Here is a 23,482-nt window from a genome sequence, read left to right as displayed (position 1 = left end):
ATGAAAGAAAAAACATCAGTAAAAAGAAATGAAAGCAGGAAAAGGAAGATGAGACAGATGGTCTCACCTACATCACTCAGCCTGGCATTGAAACAGCTCAGTCCCACATTTGTTCGCTAAGGTCACCATGGCTTGCAGATAGTCTGACACAGTGGTGAAAACAGCAGAGGAGAAAGCTAGAATGCTGGTTTAGGGATACTGAAACTATCTCCTTCCTGTGTATTTGCAACCTAGGAATCTTCTTTGACACAGTAGCTGTACTATCTCCTCTGCTGAGCTTTGCAAAACTAAACAACTCTGCCTAAACCACCAAGAATATCACTTCTGGAATGTAAGCAAGCTCCTCTCACAGTGCAAAGATGACAAATACAATCCTCTTTGACGGGTAGCACTAATTGAAACCTCAGTTAGGAAAAAGACCAAAACACTATTAACTAGAGCTCCCCCACCATTCTCCAATAATTCCCTGATCCAAGTCACCTAGAACACCAACTATAAAGCATTTACTAGACGTTACTTCTCTGCTATGATGGGTTAAATAGCTTCTCATCATTTGAGACTAAAGCTGAGTCAGATGTTAAGGACAGAGGTGGCTTCTTGTCATCCTTTTCTCTGTTGCCTTATGCATGCATTTTCTTATTTTGCATTAAGAATCAGATTTAAGAAAAAGCTGAGAAATAAAGAGGTATTTTCAGGCTTTCCCCCAAAAAAGTACTTAGTGATATAAGAATTATTGTTTAGCTCAAGGTGGTTGGTGAGACACAAGTCTCATACAGTTTCACATTAGAAATATCTCCCTCCCTATTCAGGTTGCCTGCAATAACTTCCCAAAACTGTGGTTGGGACAGTGTTAGCTGAAGGTCCCCACTCTCAGAATTTCTACTTCATCAGTAAAAGACCTGGGTTTTGTATCTTGCTGCATAACTTCAATCAAATATCAGTATGGCCATTATTTTGTTTTGGTCTGGTTACATGTGTGCAAGAAAATGCTTGCAAGCTTTGTAAGCTTTCAGTAACGTTGGTACAGTTCTCACCTATTCTAAACTCTTTGAAACATCAGAAGCCACAAAACAGCTTCCTTTACAATAGGGATTTTGTTTGGTTCATAAACACTGTATTCTCATAAACACCTCTTACCTTTGTTGTAATAGTGGGTATGTGCTATCTCTAGCAGGCCAAAAACACTAGCCATGCCTCCCAGGCCAGCATTTGCATACGACTGCTCCAGGCTCAGCACAGTGCACTTGAGCAAGTCCAGCATGCCCTTGTAAACCTTACGGCTGATCTCCTGCAATGAAAACCCATTGGTGTTACTACTTCACAATTGAGGAAGTAACTCAAGAACATAAATCCCAAAACTGCTGAAACATCAGCTTTTAGGAAGCAGTTCAAGAAAGACTTTCTACAAACTAAGCCTCAGCAGGCACTAGGTATGAGGACCCTGCGGAGTTCACCACTGACCACATCCTGTATGACATCCTGTCGAGCGTCTTCTTCTGACTGGATCGTGCGATTCAGCTTGCTCAGTACAAAGACACGGAGCTGCTCACTCTCCAGCAGACGTCGGACTCTCTTCATGTTCAGCCAGCCAACACCCTGCCCATCAAGAACATTGTGTACTACCTCCTTCAGGAACTGCTGGTTCTCACTGGTGGATTTAAGAGGAAGCAGGCAAAAGTTAGTCCTCTGCTTACCTTGGCTTGCATGGGAAGAGAGATGTGGCCAGGACACACATACAGATGCACTTCCTACCAATGCTAAGTTTACAAGAGAAGAAGCTCAAATCTAGCTATGCCTGTTGCTAACATAACTGCACACAACCCAAGCTCTCCTCCAAGGGAGGAGAAAGCGCAGGCACAGTTGAGGTAATTTTTACTTGCACCACCATTGGCTAGACTGCCTTGTTCTCAGAACAGACTCAATTATAAAGAATAAATACTGAGTTAAAATGGGGAATTTTTTGGATCTCAGACAGAAAGAGGATACATTTCGGAGCAGAGAAAATTACACGTGTGCACTATTAACTGTAAGAACATCCATACTAAATCTTCTTGGACAATGGCACATGCAAGCTTAAGGCCACAGGAAAGTACTATCTAGTTTTCAACAGCTAAACTTCTGAAGAAACATTAGCCAAGTATGACATGACTCTAATAACCTTTATACTCAAAAAGTAATGAAAAGTATTACCTGGAATTACTAGCTCGTCCCTGAGGCGATGGAGATTCTCTCTTCACTGTTGGGCTGTGCTTAATGACTGAAGGCTTTTGATCCACAAGGGCACGTCTGTTTCCTAAGTGGGAGAGGAAACAGGATGAGAGGAAGGGGCAGGAGGAAAACAATCTGATCCCAGGACAGTAACAAGCAACGCTAATGTTGGCTAACACACCTATTTGGATTACAGGTAACAGACTTCAAACAAAATGGAAACTCCAAAAAAGCAGCAGCGTAGATCATATTCTAGCATCACACATCGGCAGAAAACAGTAATGGGAGTAATGCAGAGAGAAAAAGAGAAGATGGTAATGGGAGCAGGAGGTGAAAGGCAGGAAAAGTTTGGCTGCTCTGCATGCAGTTCCACAACAAGAACCATCTTCAAATTAGTCACTATATGTAAAAGCGTAATGCATTGGGGGTGACTAGTATAGATCATGTGGTACTGGTTACCCAGTGAGAAAGGTAGCCCAAAGTCAGGCATAGGGAATGCTGGAAATCGTTATATCATGCACAGCTCATGCTGTAGGGAACCCACCTTCATTGCTTACTGGGCCAGCTTCAGTAATAATCTCCATTATAGTATTTAACCCAAATACTGGGACACAAAATATACAATTAGTAGTGCACTACAATATCTACACTCCCCACCATCAGCATCAAAAGAATCCAACTACCAGCTTCTTCCCAGCCCTCCCTCAAAACAAAACCCAAATGATGTCAGAGCAGGAAGGATGCTTGAAAGCCCAAGACAACAAGGGCCAGCCTAATTAATGTTAGAGATAGAGCTTGACTTGAAATTTGGCATTGTGAAACTAATGTACTGCATCTTCAAGGACATTATTGCACATATTGTATTTCAAGGGCACTATCAAAAACATCTGCATCACTGAGGAAAAAATATCAATGGAGGTGCATGAAATCAAAATTAAAAAGGAAGATGGAAAGTGGTCAAACAGCAGCAATGAGATGGAGTCCCAGCATCATTTCCCATTACAGTTAGAGACACAAGGTACCACACGTTTGGTAAGAACAAGTTAATGCAGCAATTTTATACCTGTACAACAGAGACAAAAACATTTAAAAACCAGTGAAGTGCTCAGTGGGAGGCCCAGTGAGCCAGCATGCACACGTAAATGAACACAAACACACACACACACACTGGCACATGCATAAAACAGATCGAGCTACTCTACAGAAATCCCATCCTCATATCTGCACAGTAACATTAAAGACCCTGCAGGTTACAACAGTCAGGAAAAGAACACAAAAGTGCAGAAGACAAGGCACAAAGCATGAACGTGGAATGGCAAACCCCATCACTGTTTTCTTCCAATGCATGGAATTAGTCATTAAGTTTACCCATGGAAATAACCCTGATATGAGGTATGTTTCTTATCCAGTACAACTGGACATGAAAACATAACCAACTGGTAAAAGGTTGTGCAAAACAGCTGTGCAGAGGCTCTGCGAGTGTTTTCACCCTACCAGTCCTGCTACTCCTCCTTTTACACACAGGGAACGGTTACTCGTCTCAAAAACAAAGTCCAAAGCAGAAACACAAACCCCAGCTTTGGGCCTTTGTTTCTACAAGGTCAAAGGTCAGCAAAACATCATACCAACCTTCATTCACATCCCTTCCCACTTCCAGATTAAAGTAATCTTTACCGATTAAAATGATGAGGAGGAAAAAAATAAATGAAAAATAAAATCAACATATTAAAAGAAAAGCAGTAAGTTCTAATCAGAGTAACTCAAAAGGTAAAGTAAAACCATTCCCCATTTTAGCAGCTGTAAAGGTCTCAACACTAATATAGCTACATGTGCTCAGTCACCCTCCTGTTATTACATGTGATACAAGGATGACCAGGACATCCTACTCCCTATGGTAAGAGAGTCATTTCTCTAGTGCCCATTTAGACAAGTTATCTAATGATACTGCAGACAAACAGGAGATGTTCCAATGAAAAGACTGTGCAAATAAGTTAGGAACTGATCTTCCCTCTGAAGCTGAAGTATGGTTATAATCTGATTTTCTGCTTAGTGAACTGAAAAGGCTATAAACACTTTTGAAACCCACATAAACTTCAGACTTCATGGCAGCTTGGCACTATCCCCACTTACAAATGCAGCAGCAATGCTCTAACAAGTTACCTAAGGCTAATCATGCAGATAGTGGCAGTGCAAAAGTAGCACCTACCCCTTGGTTCCTATATTTTTACACTGATTACTTAAAATTAAACCAAAGCAAAATATAAACCAATATTCAAAGTGCATCTGTTAACACAGGCTAGACCTGTGCCAGCCAGTCTCCCAGCCCAATTGTTGGGAAGAAGTCTGAATGAGAACTATCAAGGCAATTCCCTGTCTTGAGACTTAAGACAGGTACTAGCCAAACTACCAAATGTGTCACCCTTGGGATTCCTGTTAGGGGTAAGACCTCATACTGCAAAGTCACAAGAACTGTAAAGTCTGTAGAAGACAAAGGGGAACATGGTTACCTTTCAGGCTGGGGAAGGGAGTATTCTTGTCTCTCCCGACTTTGGTTGGTAGGGCTAAGTTGGACAAACTGAAACTTGTGCTGTGGTTTCTGTACAGGCTGCCTATGAGAAAGGAAGAAAACAGTTAAATGCCTAATGCTCACTGCACACTCCCAAGCTTCCTAAACTTCCTGCAATTCACCTTCTTATTCTAAATCCTTAAAGATTAAGTTCTTTATTACCCCAGAGTCTCACAAGCTTAACATCATCACATTTACGTCACAACCACATCTGTAATTAGGTAATTCTAAATTCTTAGCTTTCATGTTATAATCATTGCGGGTTCATCTTCGAGTCTTAAATGTAACAGCAATATCCACCTGTCTTCCTGCACTTAAAGAGGTAACCTCACATCACCTGTGTCTTCTAGTCTGACCTTCCTTTTTGGATCAAATGGATAGCAGGGGCCATGTGAGAAAAAAACATGATGGAAGATGTCCAAAACATGCAATTCTGAAGAGAGGATTGTGCACTGTGCCTTGTGAAACACTAAATCTGCCATAAAGGCATGCTTTAAAATAGAAGCTTTCCATTTATTAGGAGGAAACAAAAGTTCTTCCTAGTACAGACAGATCTTAAGAATACAATAACGCATTATCATCTGGTTGCAGACAGCCTGAAAGCATCTCATGTAGATCAACGAGCTGAATAACACTTCAAGATGTTCATTTAAAACGTCAGCATACTATTTAAATTTGCTTTGGTTATTTTTTTGCAGCCTTATTTTAATAACAATCATTCTACAAGAAACATCCAATATATTTTCCCCACTGCTGCAAACTTCTTGCACTGCTGCCCATTATACTGCAAGACTCAACTGGTCATATCTTCTTTCACGCATTAAAAACCTCTCAATTAGTTTTCCACTCCTGTGGATTTTATTATTAAAATATAATTGAAAGAAGATGAGCACAGTCATGAAATTGAATTTAGCACCTACACACACACCAGGGTAGCATGGAAAGCATGCTATTTTTGTACCAACTTCATAACATTGCACACATATTTGTTTAAATGCAACTGGAAGAATTTCTGATCTGTGCCCTGAAATGCCCTGAAATGACAGAAGGGCCACATAACCTTCTTTTCTGAAGGATACACAAAACAATAGTTGTCAGCAGTGTCAGGTAAGTAAGTCCTGTGGCTCCTAATATGAGAGACCTGGTACCAGTTTGACAACTGTTCCTGGTTCAGCTGTAGCAGTTATTTTTCTCCTTCTTAGTAGCTGGTGCAGTGCTGTGTTTTCAACTTGGTCTGAAAACAATGCTGATAACACCAATGTTTTTAGCTGTCGCTAAGTAATGCTTACGCTGATCAAGGACTTTTCAGTCTCATGCTCTGCCAGTGAGGAGGGGCACAGGAAGCCAGTAGGAAGCAGAGACCGGACACCTGACCCAAACTAGCCGAAGGGGTATTCCATACCACAGCACATCATGCCCAGTACAGAAACTGGGGGGAGACACCCGGAAGGCCCAGATCGCTGCTCAGGTCAGGCTGGGTATTGGTCGGCGGGTGGTGGGCAATTGCAATGTGCATCACTTGTGTTTACTGTTTCCTTTTCCCCTTTTAGTTTTATATTCTCTTGCCTTGTTATTTCCCTTATCATTATTATTATTGGTGGTAGCAGCAGTGGTTTCGTGTTTTACTTTAGTTACTGGACCGTTCTTATCTCAACCCGTAGAAGTTACATTCTTTCGATTCTCCTCCCCACCCCTCTGGGAGAGGCAGGGAAAAAGGAGGGGAGTGAGCGAGCAGCTGCGTGGTTCTGAGTTGCCGGCTGGGCTTAAACCACAACAACAACCAAATCTTTCTTTTGAGTAGCCATCCCTCTATCTTATCTCTCTGTAAACTTTAATATAATAAATAAAACAGCTTCACAAATGCATGAGTACATACTTGCAAAAGACATGATGCCCCCAAAACCTTCACTGCTGTTGTTAGAGACAGTTGAGTTTGGGGAGCTGGCCCGGGAATCTGAATCTGCATCAGAATCATTGGCCAGTTTTAAACTGTTTGGACGGAGTAACTTCTGAGACCTGTAAAGAAATTAAGTATAACTGTTATCAGCTTTCTCCCCTCCCACCCTAAATCAACACATTGTATGATTGTGGGAGATGGATGTTGGTCTTATTCCACATCAGTTTTCAGCATTCTGTTAGCTCCTACTGCTTACATAAAAGCAAGGAACTGAGGGAACTGAGCATATGCCTTTACTCAAATCAGAAGGGGTGAGAGAATCATAGAATAGTCAGGGTTGGAAAGGACCTTAAGATCACGTAGTTCCAACCCCCCTGCCATGGGCACGGATGCCTCGCACTAAACCATGTCTCCCAAGGCTATGATCAACCTGGCCTTGAACACTGCCAGGGATGGAGCATTTACCACTTCTTTGAGGTTTCAGTATTAAATGGAAGCGACCAACAACGCATTTAGGATGCAAAAGGCATTTGAACAAATGAACATTGAACTGCATGAAGCAGATGGAAACCCCAACAGTGCTGTACACAAGGGCAGAAGACAAGAAGGACTCACCTGCTTCCATTGAGATTCTGGTTAAATCTTGGGGTGTAGCTCTCTTCCTGCTCATCATCTTCATCCTCTGTGGGAAAACCATACTGTGGTTCAAAGTATGGATTGTCATACTCTCGCTTCCTCACCACCCCTTCTGAGGAGCTCATGCTGCCAGCTGCACTGTCGCTCTCCCGCCGATCCAAGCTTATCTTGGGAAAGCTTGGTTGCAGTGACAAAGAAGGGAGATGGTTTGTAAATCCAGCAACCAACTTCTCTTCCATTTCTGCTGCATCTGCTGACTCCTGTGGACCAGTCAAATCACTGAGCTGCTCGCTAACTTGCGTTCCATACAACTGAAGGGCAGGACAAGAACAATTATTTCAAACTGGGAAGTCTGCACAGTCTCTTCTATTTGTTACTGGGCCCCCACCCCATCCCCACTCTCTGTAGCTTTAATCTAGGATTTCATATACACTGCATTATTTGTGCATTATTTTACGGGCTTACTGCCCTATAAACAGATCCTACTGGTAAGTCTTAGCTCAGGATAACAGCCCTCCATTATCTTGCTTCCTGGTTAGGCAAACAACTCCCATTCTTCCTAAATGACCACAGATTTCTGTGTTTCCCCACCCCACTCCCTGTTCCTCTAACACATCAGGTCTTTCCAGATTGCACAAGCAATTCCCGCAGTCACAACCAGGACCACTGGTCTGTTAATGCTGTATTTTTTAATGCATGGGAACTCTTAGGTATAGGAATGCTCTATCCCAGCATAAGAGGGTACCAGTAAACTCCACCTTGCTCAGAAAGTCCAGAAAGAGCATGCAATTTAATCTGTGCATGGTTTCACAGTCTAGGTTTTGCCCTTCTCAGAAAGAACCTTGTGCATCCTCCCATTCTTTACATCCTAATATGCTGATCTTGGGGCTGAACTCATCTCAGTACACACATGATTCACTCCATGGATGACAGTGCTGGGGCTGCTACTGGCTGTAGTACTGGAACTTGAACGAGGCTGGTTGTTCTCTTGGGAGTTTTCACTGTCCATGGCCTGTTCATCCAGATCTCCTGAATATTCTTGAAAATCATCAAATTCCACTTCACTGGCATCACCAAGGGCTGCGTGAGTCAGGGGGTCAACATCTGCAAACACAGCATTTTGTGTTAAAGAACATTGCCTTCCTCAGCCTTTTGCCCATCTAAAGTTCCTCAGCAGATGACAACTGCCCAGTAGAATAGACTTGCATAAAAACTTAGGTTGTAAGGGCTTTTTAGAGGTCATCTGTTCCAACTCCCAGGTAAAAGCAGGAGTAACTTCAAAGTTAAAGCTGGTTACTGTGGGCCTTGTCCCACTGAGTTTTGAAAGTCTCCAAGGCTTGACATTCTACTGTGATCCTGAGAACCTGTTTAACTACACTAACCACAGAGATCTCATCCTTATGTCCATGCAGAGTATCTTTTGTTGCAAATTATAATCATCAGCTCTTGTCCTTGGGACATAGGAAATGCATTGGCACTCCTAGAGTTAATTTACTTAAGTGAGAGTTTCCCACTCTCACAAGAGAAACTATTGCTGCAGCCTCCATATAAGCCACAGAGAATGCATTTCCCTGTCCCCACTAGGACACAGTGACTCATTAAAGCCAGCACTGAGAACCAGTATGTGGGGGCAGAAGAAAGCTCGTACTCTGCTACCCATATTCCACATTATTTACTGGCAGCAGCAGATTATTTCCAGATCTAGTGAGCCACTTTTGTTCAGCAGCACCTATTTCTGTTCTTCCTCCTCCCACTGTGCTTTGGAGGAGGACATTTTACATTCATGAGCAGGAGAAATGTCTTTTTTCAGCCTACCCCTGGATATTGAAGGAGTATAGAAGACACTTTCACCTCAGAGCAAGACTACAATGGAACAGTACTTTGATCTGATTCAGGGAATTAGGGGAGGTATTTTTTCCAGAGTGCAGATGAACAGGGACAAGGAGACTTACGTGGACCTTGTGAAAGTGAAGTTCAAAGTTACTCACTTGGGGTATCACCATTAATGTCACATTTCATCATCTCACTGACAAAGTCACCAAGGGAGGAGTAGGAGGAACTTGAGTCGTCATAGTCGACACTGTCACTGCCACTGCCACAACAGGTAAGAGAGAGAGATGAGTGGCAGCATAACAGCAACAGCCAGACCTGATGTTTCAAAGGTGTGAATCAGCAGTGTTTGCATGGGCCTCTGAAAAATCTCATGGCATTACAGTCTCTATAAACAAATCTCTGGCCAGAGTCAGAAGCCAGCTTCATGAAAGGTCAGAGCAAATGAAGTAGCTTTGAGGTAAATGAAGAGACATTATGGGAAGGCATTTAAAGGCTCTCCGCAAAGTCAATGAGGTCAAGTAAAAGTGAGCAGGGTCTTTGTGTGTGTCAACTTCAAGGGAACTGGAAATGACAAAGCATTCCCTTTTTATACTAATGAAAAATCCCACTCTGTCAGGACCACTGGTGCTGTGTAGAAGGTAAAAGATGTGCAAGTCCCAGCCTGAAAGAGCTCACAGGCTAGCAGAGAATTAAGAATAACAAAACTAGATGCAAAACTCTAGGAAATACGGCCAAAACTACTGTAAAATAAAAAGCTTACACTTATTTTACTGAGCAAATGAGGAGGTCTCAGGCAGTGGGTAGTACTAACAAGCTTTGCATAATTATGTGCACTGAGTAGAGATTTGAAAGAGTGCTAGGATGGGTGGGAATACTTGTAGTACTGCCGTAGAAATAACCAGAGATAGAAGAGCATGGAAGAAAAAAGCATTAGGGTGGGAGGAAATACCAAATGTCAAATGGCATATAGATAGCAAAAGAAAAGAAGAAAATACAAATGGAGAATCACATGATATGAAGGGTTGAGAAGATACTAACAAAGGGGTTGAGAGGTTGCTGTCATGACAGAGCACTGGGACAGTTTACTTCAGTGTCAGTATTCTGCCCAGAAAGAAGAAATAAAAGAGCAACCTGGCAGGCTAAGGAAAAGGCTGCAATCAAGAAGTAGGAGGAGAGGCCCAGCAATATGAAGTAACTACCATGTGACTTGTGTCATGCTCCTCACTAACCTGTCATCAGTGGGATCCGAATCTGTTTCTTTCTCTGCTGGGACGTTCAGTGCTTCAGCCAGCTGTGAATTACTGTCATAGACACGATAGTGAATGGGCTGCAGCTGGTGAGCATACCACTTTGGTTTGTCACCAATCAGTGCTGGGTCAAACATGTCTGCACGAGAAACAAGGAGAAAGTTAACTGAACCCATTTATTGGTGTCAAAAGCTTCATTCACAGAGGCTCTCCCCTACTAAGTCTTGCATAAAGGAAGGGACAGTCTCTACTCTAAGAAGCTTACAAGACTTCTCTGTAACCAAACAAGACAAGAGGTAAAATTAATGGGAAGAGTGAGTGGCTAACAGCTGGGCTAACTTGGTAGAAACATATGAGGACATACATAAAAATGCTCCTTGAACTGGATTTCCCTCCACTGGAGGAATAACATGGTGTAAAACTAAGCCCTTCCCTAGAATCAATCTACTTTTTAAGCTCCTGCATTACATTCAAGTGCAGGAAAGGCAAGACCAAAACTTACTGTTATGAATTCTCTGGAAAGCATAGTTTGTAGGGTTGAGTGACCATTCTCCAAAGTATTCTACTGCCTGTGTCCTGGAAAGCTTATCTGCAAAAGGTGTTTGCTTCGGCCTAGAGGCAAGGAAAGAATTTGCTTGGAAGGCCACCACTGGTCTTGGGAAGAGCCGAAGAGTGCGAGTATGCATCTGGAAACCTTGCAAAACATTTGGTGAGTTGAAGAATCTCACCATGGCAACCCTAAAAGGAAAACAGAGAACAGTGTATCAGATAAAAACACAGAATGCAACAGGAAATAAGACAGTCTTCTTAGAAAATGGTTGTCTTGAAATAAAAAATAGGAAGGAAAAAAAGCCACCAAGAAATCAGTTTGGTTTAAGTCACCACCTCCATAATAAGACCCAATATCCCAATGAGGGGTATCATTCTCCTATCCACTAGCTGAGGTGGCAACTAAGTCTTGAGCTTTTTTTGTAGTTCAAGGCTTCTGATTTAAGCTGAGGATTGAATAGCAGACTAACGAGTCCAGGTAAAGTGGATGATGTACAGGAACATGCAAGAAACAGAACACCCCCTCTGAAGATAAACAGTTAATGCTCATGCAGTTAATAGATCTGATATAAACACTGTTGGGTTTTGCCCATGATGTGAAGTAGAACCTGGAAGATACTGCTTCCACCACAGGACCCACAGAAATGTCTGTGCTGCCTTCAAGTGCAAACTTTATGAACACTCAACACTACCCTTCTGTTCAGGCTCACCTGGTAGCCACATCCACAGAGTCCACATCATTTCCATAGATCAGGGGGTTGAATTCTGTGGAAGGAGTAGACTGCAAATCATTCTGTGGTCTTCCTAGCAGCAATGGCACCTCCTGTCCCTCTTGGAACTTCTCTAGATTAAGAATGGGCTGAGTATTCAGACTCATGCTGGCCAGTGCCTAACAAAGGACAACATTATGCACATATTCAACAAGAAAAGTTATTCAAGGAACAAGAGAGAGATCAGAGCTACCCTGCCCTATAGGCAACTGCAACAACTGCTGCAACAACTGTGCATGCTCCATTAGCTTTTATTAAACCACCTCCTATGCTGAGCCAACAAACATCTTCAAGCCCTCCTTTGTGTAGATTGTCAAAACAATCTCCTCAATGCTGAAACAGTGCTGGAGTCAGCCAAGGAGTAGCACAGAAATTCACTTTGCTACATCACTCACAATGTGGAAACAGATAGTTCAAATTAGACTACCAGTAGGATGGCACTGTGTACAACATTGTAGAGTTATTCCCATGTGCAATTTGAATACATCTTGGGACCCAGAATCCTTGAAACTTGCTTTGTAACTTGACCATTCAACCAGTAAGTTTGATATCCCAGGACAACGCAGAGATACCTTTACACAGGTATCTGCCTGTATCCCTGCAAACCTCCACTTCCCACCTGAATGAGTTCTTCATCTCTCCATAAAGCTACCATCCTCTTCAACCCTGATAACAACTTCAAGGATATTCACTGGAGCAGCACAAGTGGTAAATCAGTCCTGGACACCCAGACCTATGCTAAATCTTCTTCATTTCTCTCATTTGTCCACTGACTCTTCATCATTTTATTTCAAAAATAAATATATGAAACAAAACAAAACCAAAAATTCCAAAAGGAAAAGGGTAAAATGGAAGATTGAGGGGAAAAGAATAAAATAAAGAACCTTGTTGTCAGGAGTGAGCAGCTGTTTCTGAGTGATTGCAGTCATGCTAACCAGACACTGGAGGCAAGATGGAAGATCATATGATAACAGCAGCAGCCCATCAGAGCCAAGACGAACACATGACCACAGAGAAACAGATGGGAGGAAAAAAAAACACCTCTATTACTACCAAATATCACAAATGAGAGGAAATAAAAGGGACCACAAAATAAGTACATCTGGGGAGAAAGGTCTAACTGCCCCACCCCCAAACACTCACATCTGGCCACTTGGGTAGTATGAAGGCTGCTGTCCTTACTGATGCAGCTATGAACTTTCTACTGCAGTTTAAAAACAGCTATCCTGAATTTTATTCGTTGACACTAAGAGCCAAAGGCACACCAAAGTGTTAACCTTAGCGATGTGTGTCACAGTTTAGTCTTCTGTACTTTGTACAGCAACCAGTAACGGTCCTTCTTTGCCAGCAATCAATACTTAATGATAATCTCTAGAGGAGTACATAGAGATGTAACCTGAATTTGGATGAATTTTAAATGTCTTCAATGAATTTGCAATTTGTTCTGATATCCAGCTCTGCCCTAGTGAGAGAGTTTTACTGAACAGTGCCTGAAGCTGCAAGGGGGTGAGGCAGAAGTCACGGGAAGGTGGATCTAACAAAACTCCAAGCAACGCATGGCTTCCATCTGTGCTGACAGCAGGTACTGGTGTTATCACAGAGGTTACACACTTTGCTCTCCTGATCTACAAGGAGAGGGAAAGAGCAGAAGTCATCACATTAATAACACACTTTACCTTTAGATACTGCATGCAGCGTGCATAAGGAAAACAGAAATAAAGAGATAAAACCTGCTTGACACTATCAGCCAGGATGACCCAAGCTGATTAATGGCTTAGCAGGACCTGAGAGGAGAGACTGAGACCTCACGCACAGATCTGTGAATGGAGGGGAAACAAAGATGATCATAGCTTGATGATCAAGCCAGACTTTAAAGCCCACATGGCAAATGTAAAGGAGGAATCTGGAACCCTCTGGAAACAAGTTAGCCCCAAATAACAGTAAAAACCAGAAGATAATCTGTTGTGTCCAGGAGAATTTAAAACTACCCCTTACCTGGCTAAGAAATTAACTGCAGTTAAAAGCCTCAGTAAGCACTCATTTTTCCAGATTAACACTTTCCATTAACGTAGAAAAGCAGCAACTGGATACCTACCACAACATCTGTATCAATTGATACTGCTTTTCAAGCTCAAAATGCTGTTGTATTCTAACATGGGGATGTCCTAACTGGCAACTATACAAAAGAGGCATTTTAAACAGGTTGACAGACAATTCCTTGTCCCGTACAGCTGCAGAGCTATGCAAGACTACATCAGCTAAGTCCTACTGAATCTGAATCCTCTCCCCAAAGTGTTTTACCTGTTTCAGGTGCTTTTTCAGCTCTGAAGCTTCTGGTTCTGGCAGTGCTGGCAAAGATTCTGCATTTGTGGGAACAATCACCTGGAATTAAGCACAGCAACAGACTCAGAATTCCCCAGCTGTAGTCATTTCATTTCCAAACCAGAATCTCCTGAATCTCCACCACTCCAGAGACTGAGGAATGAAAGCCATAAAGTAAAATAATTAATAATAATAATAAAAAAAGCCACACAACACATAGGTACCTGCATCGATACTTTGATTTTCACTGTTTTTTTGGTTGTTACTGCTTAAAACATGACAAAAAATGGAGGAACTACTTTATCATTTACCACAAAGAAGAGAAGTTTGAACCCACACCATCCTTTGGATTTTCCATCAAGTAGAATATGTTATACGCATTTCCCTTGAACGTGGGCCTTGCTTGTGCCCCAGTAGAAAGCAGGATACATAGTTCTATTTGAATCATGACAACCAATGCTGCTGGAAGGCTCTTATCAGACTGGGTTTCTTAGGTAGGGCTATAAGAGACAGGGTCACAATTACTCAAGACAACAGCTTCCTAATTTGTTTGAGGATTTATCTTCTAATGATATAGCCAGATGGATTAACTAAGAGTGAATGCCTTAGAAGCAGAAGAAATGGGGACCTTGAGACACAGCATGGAACATAATTCTGAGGGTTAAGACAGGAATGGCACAGGCAGGCTGAGGCCAGGCATTCTTAAATTCTCAATAGGTACACTGATGAAAGTACACAGTTCCCTGGAAGCAAAGCCACAAATCTTTATGGGCATCACTTACCCTGTTGGTATCCAGGTCAATAAGCCATACATCATCAGGCATTTTAAAATCCAGTTTGTAAAGGAAGAAACTCGCTGGAACACCAATGATATAAGGTGTAGGGGCTAGAAGCAACTGAAAGAGAGACTTTATTAAGGACAAGGTCTGCATATGACAACAGAGAGAAGCAACAAGTCACAGATGAGTACACCCTCAGCTCAGTCTGTGTCATTGCAAATAGGCACAGACTATAGGCAAAGGCTTTATACTTAGAATGGTAATTTGGTTTCAAACCAATAACATCTCTAGGAAGCAGAAGAAACAGACACACTTTTTCAAGTAGACATGGAAAACCTCAGGGGAAATTCAGGTTGTTTCTGATAAGGGAATCAGCAGAGGGAAAAAGTTTAAATCAATAAGGCATGTAGCACCTTGAGAACAGTGGCTTGGGAGGCTAATTTATTCTTTAAACCTAGAGCACTTGGTCACCCCCAAGGGATGATACAAGAACAAACCTGCAGCATTAGTTGCACAATAGCACTGCAGTAGTAGGATGGCCTGAGTTGTATCCAAGCAAAATAATGAGCTCTTACAGAGAGTTGACTACTGGCTAAACACAGCTCCCAGTGTAAGTAACTCAACACTTCATATTTCTGAGGAGAATAAATTGCAGGCAATAGTTTCTAAGCTCTGAATTCAGGGTTCTCAAGCATACTTAAATATCACCTTGGACCCTCTCCAACAACCCTTAATACTCTGTTGGGAGAAGGGGGGCGGGGATCATCATAATATTGTGGATCTATGGCCTTTCAGTCCATTGCGTGTGAACTACTGCTTTGAATCATACAATTTACTAAGCATGCTTTGAAGATATCCTGGATAAGTGGTGTTACCTACGATTTCAATAGTGGTACTCAAAGAACATTCTTTGCAAGGCTGCAATCAAAGAAAAACCAGTGGGGAAGGAAAGAAAGACTGCTCCTGTCACAGAAACATCTTTTGCAAAAGACCAATAAAGGAAAAATATGTACCTGTTCTGCAGAGGCCATGCAGGTGGGAAGCAGAGGGATCACTGGGAACATGTACTCTAATGGGTAGATCATAGCCACAAAGGCCATCACAGACATTGAGAGTGCATTATAATCTCGGGACTGCAGTACAACCTGCAACCAAAGAAACTCATATCAGCATTGCAGCAACCATTCACTGGTAATACTTCCCCCAGGGGTATGCAAACATCACAGCTTGCAGGCACCTGATTTGAGGGCTGTGAACTGGATGACCCTTTATTAATCTGAAAACAAGTTTCAGATGTGTTTTTGAGCAAGAGCAAAACTTTTGAGAACAGGAACCTCAAAAGAAGCTCTTCTTTTCCCCCACAGAAATACTGATTCCAGGAGACAGCTGTTCTGCACATCCAGCCTACCCTGGTTTTGAAAAGGACAGAACTTTCTACATACCTATCAAATATCACCTCTTCCTTTCTTACCTTGTGCTCCAGAAGGATGCAGGTCAGCACCTGCAGGCAGGCATCCACTCCCAACAGCTCCAAGGGCAGATGTAATGGGAAATCCACCAAGGTGAAGCGGGATGGATCAGGAAGAGCAAAGGTCAAAGCTGGCTGCAACTCATGTGGCAAGACTTCCACATCCACCCGCTTCTGACCAGCAACAGGCATTGGTGAGCGTAACAGCCGGTATATCCAGGCCTCAATCTCCCGCAGGTCGTGGAGCAATGCACTGGACTTCTCTTCCACCAGGAGGGAGCCTGTGAAAATCCTCCACATTGTGTCCCTGTACAGGGAGAGCAACAGGTTAATACTCAAGGAGCTTCACTTGACAGCCATTCCTGGGAAAAGGCATATCCACCAAGAATTCAAAGATGCAGCCAACAAACATGTAGTGACACAGGAGGCAGGGATTTCAGCGCACTGAAGTAACCACATTGGGAAGTATCAATATTTCTATGGCAGGAATCAATGCAGGTATGTCACTTCCACCCGACAGTTCATTCATTTAAAGGGTTCAGCTAGGTCCAGATCTCTGAAGATCTCTCATAATCATGGTGCTTGAAATTCAGCATGCACATAGGATACCTTCTAGTATCTGAAAGGATCCTACAAGGATGCCAGAGAAGGACTCTTCATCAGGGACTGCAGTGATAGGATAAGGGGTGATGGCTTCAAACTTAAACAGGGAAGATTTAGGTTGGATACAGAGAAGAAATTCTTTACTGTGGAAGTACTGAGGCGCTGGCACAGGCTGCCCAAGGAAGTTGTGGCTGCCCCATCCCTGGCAGTGCCCAAGGTCAGGCTGGATGGGGCTTGGAGCAACCTGGTCTAGTGGAAGGTGTCCCTGCCCATGGCAGGGGTTGGAACTGGATGATCTTAAGATCCTTTCCAACCCAAGCCATTCTATGAATCATTCTATAATACTCTCATATCTCATCCAGAATTGTGGCAGACCGACTGATTGTAGGATTCTGCTTCCAACAGTCCTACAAACCTCTGCAAGAATAAGAACTAAACCCGAGATAACAAAAATATGCCACACCAAGATCTCCCACATGTTTTGCCATGATAAAATACCACATGGTAATTCAAACCTGCTGCTTTAATTTTCCCAGGGATATATGCTCAGCATTCCTTCTCTTGCCCCCCTCTTCTGTCACTTGTTTCTTCTTTAAGAATTATGCCCAAAAAGAGCAAATTTTTCAAGTCCCACATGCCATTCAAACACTGGAATACTTTTAACACCCCTTCCAAAAAACAGATGAGCTCACGGAATTGAGGAAAATCATTAAATTTAGCTTATTTCTGCCTCAGTAATGATCACACTAAACCAAGTGACAAAATAGGCCCCTTTTTCCATTGGGAAGAAAAAAATGATAGAATCATTTTCTCCTCAAGCATCAGTGGATTCAGATGATAACTCTGCTAATGCAGGAGTCAGTCATAAGCTCAATAACCTAAGAAGTAGGCTACTGCTCTGTGAACAGGACAGATTTCCCCTTTCCTGCATAATGTAAAGAGCTTATCAAGATAATGATAGATGTCCTGTCATTTTTCTTGCCTTTGACAACTTTAATTTGGAGTGTACCAAGCTACTTACCTCATGCTCTGAGCTATCTCACAGCCCCAACCCTCTTACTACTGAGATAACCCCCTCCTTCTCCAAAGATACATTTTGTATTTTCTCTTTTCACTTAGCATGCTGGAAAGGAAAATACCACCCTTAGATGTAGGTGTCGGGAACAACGGCACAGATATACATCCATGACTGATATAGAGACATTGTTCCTTCTGTATCCAACAGTGCAACAGCTTTTGTTACATATCCAACATTATAACAGCAGATATGTAAGGTTACTATATTACATTAAAAATACACCAAGTCCCTGTTAATTTGTTGTTACCAACCCCCATTTCCATATGCTTCCTAAACAACTCCTTTGTTTTCTACCTCTCCACCCTCTCCCCCTCAAATATTGTACTTTGATCTCTTTCAGCCACTCCTGCTTCTCTAGTCTTTTCTCTCCCAAGCTCAAGTTCAGAGTTTCATCAGCTCACCAAGCACATTTTCATCACTTCCCTCTTGACCCAAGTGGAAATTCTGTTATTTCTTGGCTGTTTCTAATCTGCCAGAGAATCAGTCCTGATGTACGCTGCCACAGAGGTTACAAACATGCCAAACATGTGCCAAACAACAGAATCAGTGCTCAGCTTCAGGAAAGATCAATCAGTTGTTAGCAGGATAGTACCTCTTAAGGTGCATAAAAAGTGAAAATCATACCAACTTACAGAATCAGACACAGAAGTTTTAAAGAAATCATCATAAAAATTTCCTTTTCTTACTGTGATCCTGGGTTAAAACAGCAAAAAGGTCAACCATTGGTGTTTAGCTGCTTCTGCAACCACACACTTGCCATGCGACACTTGCAGACCTAGACACAAACACTTGGAGGAAAAAGTTCTTTCTTCCCCCTCAACATACCTCTGCACCCCACGAGGAATCCCCAGCTTCTTGCCCAACAATCTCTCACTACAGCAGTCCACAAGTCTCTTGAGGGTATACAGACACTCACGAAAGGTGGAAAAGAAGGGATAATGGCTAAGGATGCACAGAGAAGTCAGAGTGCTGTTCCGAGAGCGATGGCTGCCTTTGGCCAGGCGCTTACTGCGTGGTGATCGATTCACATCTGGGGTAGACTCTGTACTGGGAGCCTGTAGTGAAGAACCACTCTCCGAACTCTCAGTGCCCACTTCCTCCTGTGGGGCAGATGCATCCCCAGCTTTGGGAACTTTCTGTCCCTCCCGAGCTCGGTGCCCCCCTGTGCCTTCTCCCTTCTCCTTGGGTACTCTCTTCTGGAAGGAGCGGTAGAAGTTGACACAGATTCCATAGCGAATGACACCCGTGTCCTTGTCTGTGAGTGTGAAGACAAAGGAAGTGTCATCACGGAAGCTCATGCGTTTTTGCCGCACACTCAGGCATCCTTCTGGCTGGCAGAAGAACACAACATCAGGTGGTAGAGGGAAGTCCACGTGGTCTTCTAGAGGGTAACGCCGCAGCAGTTCAGGAGTCTGAGCAACACTATCGCTACTTGGCTGCCTATAGAAAAAGCAAACACAAGTAACATATGGAGTTGGCTGACGACAACAAAAATCTTTGGTTTCTCCCTACTAACATGTTAGCAGCCTTCATCTTTGTTTCTTCTATCCCCTACTAGCAAGCGGAAGAGCAGCTCCTCAGTCACTAGCCACAGTGCTCAATCAGTAGCCACAATGCTCAGTCACTAACACAAGGCAACAACTATAGAAAGGTTAAAAATTCTGTACCATCATTATCCAGGCCCAATAAAGAGCCTATTCAAATCTGACTGAGAAAAGAACTTTCAGGAATGTGTTTTTCCTGGCTGAACATCATATTGCCATGTTTCCCTGATTTTGATTGCCAAAATTAATTGAACCACACGGATCTCTGGGCAACATTTGGGTAGCAAATACACTGTCCCTCAGCAAATACAGAGTCAGATGAAACCCCATGGATTTCAGTACAGGTAAGTACTAAAATACCACAGAAAATGAAAAAAGAAACCCTGAAAAGCTTTTCTAAACTAGGGGGGATGCATCATCTAATGCATCAACTAATGCATCATCTGCTGAAGAAATGTCAAGTAACATTGGTACTGTTTAGAGAGTCTATTTGGCAATAAATGGTCATCTTAATGACTAAGATGAAAAATCAATTCCTAAGTGGGAAAACCAACAATTTACTAGGAAAGAACTCAGAAAAATGGTGCAATAATATGGACCTCATCCTGTAAAATCTTCATTAAAAAGTTCTCGCAACCATAGATATATATATTTCTGTGTTTGACTTCTGAACTGGATTTGAAGTATAAGTTAATGTAACAGCTGGGATTTATATATACTTATGTATATATACTATATACATACACTATATTGCATATATACTATATGCAGACCTATTTAATGCTATTGCTGTCCAACCTTGGTACCACAAATCACTAATGTAACACAAAAATACAAAGCAATACTGTTTATTCCTCATTTTCCACCAGAATAACAGATTCTTTCAAGGTATTAACTATTTTCCTACCACTACTTTTCCACTAAAGCTACTAAATAACTGCCAGAGAAATAGTACGAGGTCCACATAATGAAGAAAGAAATACATGTGCCCAATTCCCTTTGGTTTGACCACTTTGCTATAAAGTCTGATCTCTCACTACCTTTAAAAGTAATCAGCATTTAGTATCATGTTTACTAAATGGGATGTAGGAGACTTGGCTCCACCATCACTCTCCTATGAGATCTCAAACAAGACATTTCCTTACCTTGATATTTTAGATTTGCCCATTTCAAGATAAAAAGGATGCTTGCTTTTCCCTCATCTATTTGACAGATGACAAAACCCAAACAAGTAGTAACAGAATGTTTGTCATTTACCCAAGAAAATCACTGGTGTCAATTGCTCTGTTGACTAATGCTGCCAAACTAATACTTGATTGAAGTAAAAAAATTCATAGTGCCTGTACAGGTAAGTACTGAAATACCACAGAAAATGAAAAAAGAAACCCTGAGAAGCTTTTCTATATGAGGAGGGATGCATCGTCTAATGCATCAACTAATGCATCATCTGCTGAAGAAATATCAAGTAACATTGGTACTGTTTAAAGAGTCTATTTGGTTAAAGAAAAAAATGTCATCAGCAAAGTACCAGTGAATATATCACCAGTTCATGCCTTTGCAGTAATATTAGTCTATAAAAACAGTGTCTTCTCAGACATTTAGAAAGTTTGTACCTAATAAAAGGAAATACTTCCAAAAGGCATTGCTATTTGTGTACGGTGGGTAAGTTGTAATGTTAAAGGCCACATGAAGGTCTTATGGACTTTGCAGAAGCTACTTCAGTCAAGTCCATCTCTTATTGTCATTTGCTGAAGTGCCTTATGAGACAATAGACCTCTAAGCATTAGCTATTCTTGCCCAGCAAAAAGCAAGAGAACTGTAGGAGTCCAGAAGTGATGTTAGCAGATTTCTAAGTGAGAACATCAGACACTATAAGCGTTACTGGAGGACGCAATTAACATTTCTTCCTCCTCCTTTTCCTAGTTAGTGACACACAGATGAACAACTTGGTTATTTTTCTTCAGATTGTAAAAAGTAATTAAACTACTAAATTATTCTGTCCATAAAATACAATAATAAAAATAACTATTACTTAGGATTATGTAATTTCTTCCACTGAGCCTATTTAGACTTTGCACTCAAAGTATTCTGAAAATAAAGGGGGAGATAAAGCAATAGTCTGATGCATACAAACCACTGATATTTAGAAATGAAAGTAAAACAGACTTCAGAATACACTCACTAAATAGACTGGCAGAAAGTTACTGTATAAACTTTTAATAAAGAAAAATAACGTTTACTGAGCACCTGTGTATTTGCCAAGCAGCACACACATCAACCCCATGTTTCATACGTGCTTGAAGTGATAAGTGTAACATTTCATCCATTGTTAATATGACCTTAAAAACCAAAGCATTCAAGTCATTCCCATGAGGATAAATGAGTATTAGAGGGGGAAAAAGCCAAGTAAGGCAAGTTCTAATTTTGTTTTCTTTTCACTGAGTTTACAGAGCACACTTCAAAAGCTAGAAGAGTAACCACAAACTATTTTATTTACATGTGGCTTTCGGTATTTTCAGTTTGTGAATCCCCTTATCCTGACTCCAGTAGAAGCAAAGAAGTTCAGACACATGGGTTACCAGAGAGTCATATATAAACTGGCTTTTCTTAAGTCATCCTTTGCAGGAGTCTGAAGACTGCAAGTTAAACTTTGGCTGCACTAGTGTCTTTCAGAAAGTATCGTGGCCCAAGTTGATGCTCCCATTCTGTCAGCATACTGCACACATTCCAGACAGCACTTCATTGGCATCAAGCAAGCCTTCACCAGTGAATTCTAAGCTCTTTATCCCCACTCTACTGCCCAGGCAAAAACAGTGCTAACTCTTTTAATTACCTTGCTCCAATGATCACAAGATAGTCCAGTAACCGAGGGCAGACTTTCTTCTTCTGCACCATTGTCCTTGCTGCCCCTCCCTATGTCATCTCAGTGAATGTCTGTTCATCAATCCAGTGGTCAGTTATCCAGTTAGCTGGGATTGAGCGCCTTGAGGTACCAAATCTACTTCAAAGTGCCTGGTAAGTCCAACCTATGAGCAAGAAAAGCAAAGCGTCAAAGGTGCAATCAGAAATACCAAATAACACAAACAATTTCATGACCTTAACTATATTCCCCAAAAGCCTCAGTGTTCTGTGCAGTAGTGGCCACCCACAGATCTTTCTCTTCAGGGAATGGTTTGGGTTGGAAGGGACTTTAAGTTCACCTAGTTCCAGCCCCCCTGCCTAGTTCCAACCTCCCACTAGCTCAAGTTGCTCATGGCCAGGTCCAACCTGGCCTTGAACACTCCCAGGGATGGAACATCCACAAGTTCACAGTATCACAGTATGTTAGAGATTGGAAGGGACCTCAGAAGATCATCTAGTCCAATCCCCCTGCCAGAGCAGGAACACCTAGATAAGGTTATACAGGAATGTGTCCAGGCGGGTTTTGAATGTCTCCAGAGAAGGAGACTCCACAACCCCCCTGGGCAGCCTGTTCCAGTGTTCCGTCACCCTCACTGAGAAGAAGTTTCTTCTCAAGTTTAAGTGGAACCTCTTGTGTTCCAGTTTGTACCCATTACCCCTTGTCCTATCATTGTTTGCCACTGAGAAGAGCCTGGCTCCATCCTCGTGACACTCCCCCTTTATATATTTATACACACTAATAAGGTCACCCCTCAGTCTCCTCTTCTCCAAACTATAGAGACCCAGCTCCCTCAGCCTTTCCTCATAAGGGAGATGCTCCACTCCCTTAATCATCTTAGTTGCCCTGCACTGGACTCTCTCCAGCAGGTCCCTGTCCTTCTTGAACTGAGGGGCCCAGAACTGGACACAATATTCCAGATGCGGTCTCACCAGGGCAGAGTAGAGGGGGAGGAGGACCTCTCTCGACCTACTGACCACCCCCCTTCTAATACACCCCAGGATGCCATTGGCCTTCTTGGCCACAAGGGCACAGTGTTGGCTCATGGTCATCCTGCCGTCCACTAGGACTCCCAGGTCCCTC

At 42.3% G+C, this 23,482-nt stretch overlaps 1 protein-coding gene across 1 annotated transcript in view; it reads right to left on the bottom strand.

Moving 5' to 3' along the window:
- MADD (MAP kinase activating death domain) overlaps positions 1-22,440 on the bottom strand; it is a 54,515-nt gene extending 32,075 nt beyond the window's left edge. Inside the window, exons 1-18 of the mRNA XM_080619040.1 lie at positions 22,334-22,440; positions 18,782-19,396; positions 16,279-16,582; positions 15,821-15,952; positions 14,811-14,924; positions 14,008-14,088; positions 12,591-12,647; positions 11,647-11,825; positions 10,890-11,125; positions 10,370-10,526; positions 9,296-9,399; positions 8,218-8,411; positions 7,287-7,618; positions 6,651-6,790; positions 4,716-4,817; positions 2,191-2,293; positions 1,462-1,648; positions 1,138-1,288 (exon numbers count right to left, since the gene is read on the bottom strand). Coding sequence (XP_080475166.1) covers positions 1,138-1,288; positions 1,462-1,648; positions 2,191-2,293; positions 4,716-4,817; positions 6,651-6,790; positions 7,287-7,618; positions 8,218-8,411; positions 9,296-9,399; positions 10,370-10,526; positions 10,890-11,125; positions 11,647-11,825; positions 12,591-12,647; positions 14,008-14,088; positions 14,811-14,924; positions 15,821-15,952; positions 16,279-16,582; positions 18,782-19,396; positions 22,334-22,395 — 3,250 coding nt within the window. The 5' untranslated portion in view covers positions 22,396-22,440. The remainder of the gene's footprint in view (positions 1-1,137; positions 1,289-1,461; positions 1,649-2,190; positions 2,294-4,715; positions 4,818-6,650; positions 6,791-7,286; positions 7,619-8,217; positions 8,412-9,295; positions 9,400-10,369; positions 10,527-10,889; positions 11,126-11,646; positions 11,826-12,590; positions 12,648-14,007; positions 14,089-14,810; positions 14,925-15,820; positions 15,953-16,278; positions 16,583-18,781; positions 19,397-22,333) is intronic.
- Between the last annotated feature and the right edge of the window lie 1,042 nt (positions 22,441-23,482).

Source organism: Psittacula echo, assembly GCF_963264785.1.
Source record: "Psittacula echo genome assembly, chromosome: 5".
In the NCBI taxonomy this organism is placed as follows: domain Eukaryota; kingdom Metazoa; phylum Chordata; class Aves; order Psittaciformes; family Psittacidae; genus Psittacula; species Psittacula echo.
Note: the sequence above shows the minus strand (reverse complement) of the source record. Positions and strands in the feature narration are given on the sequence as shown.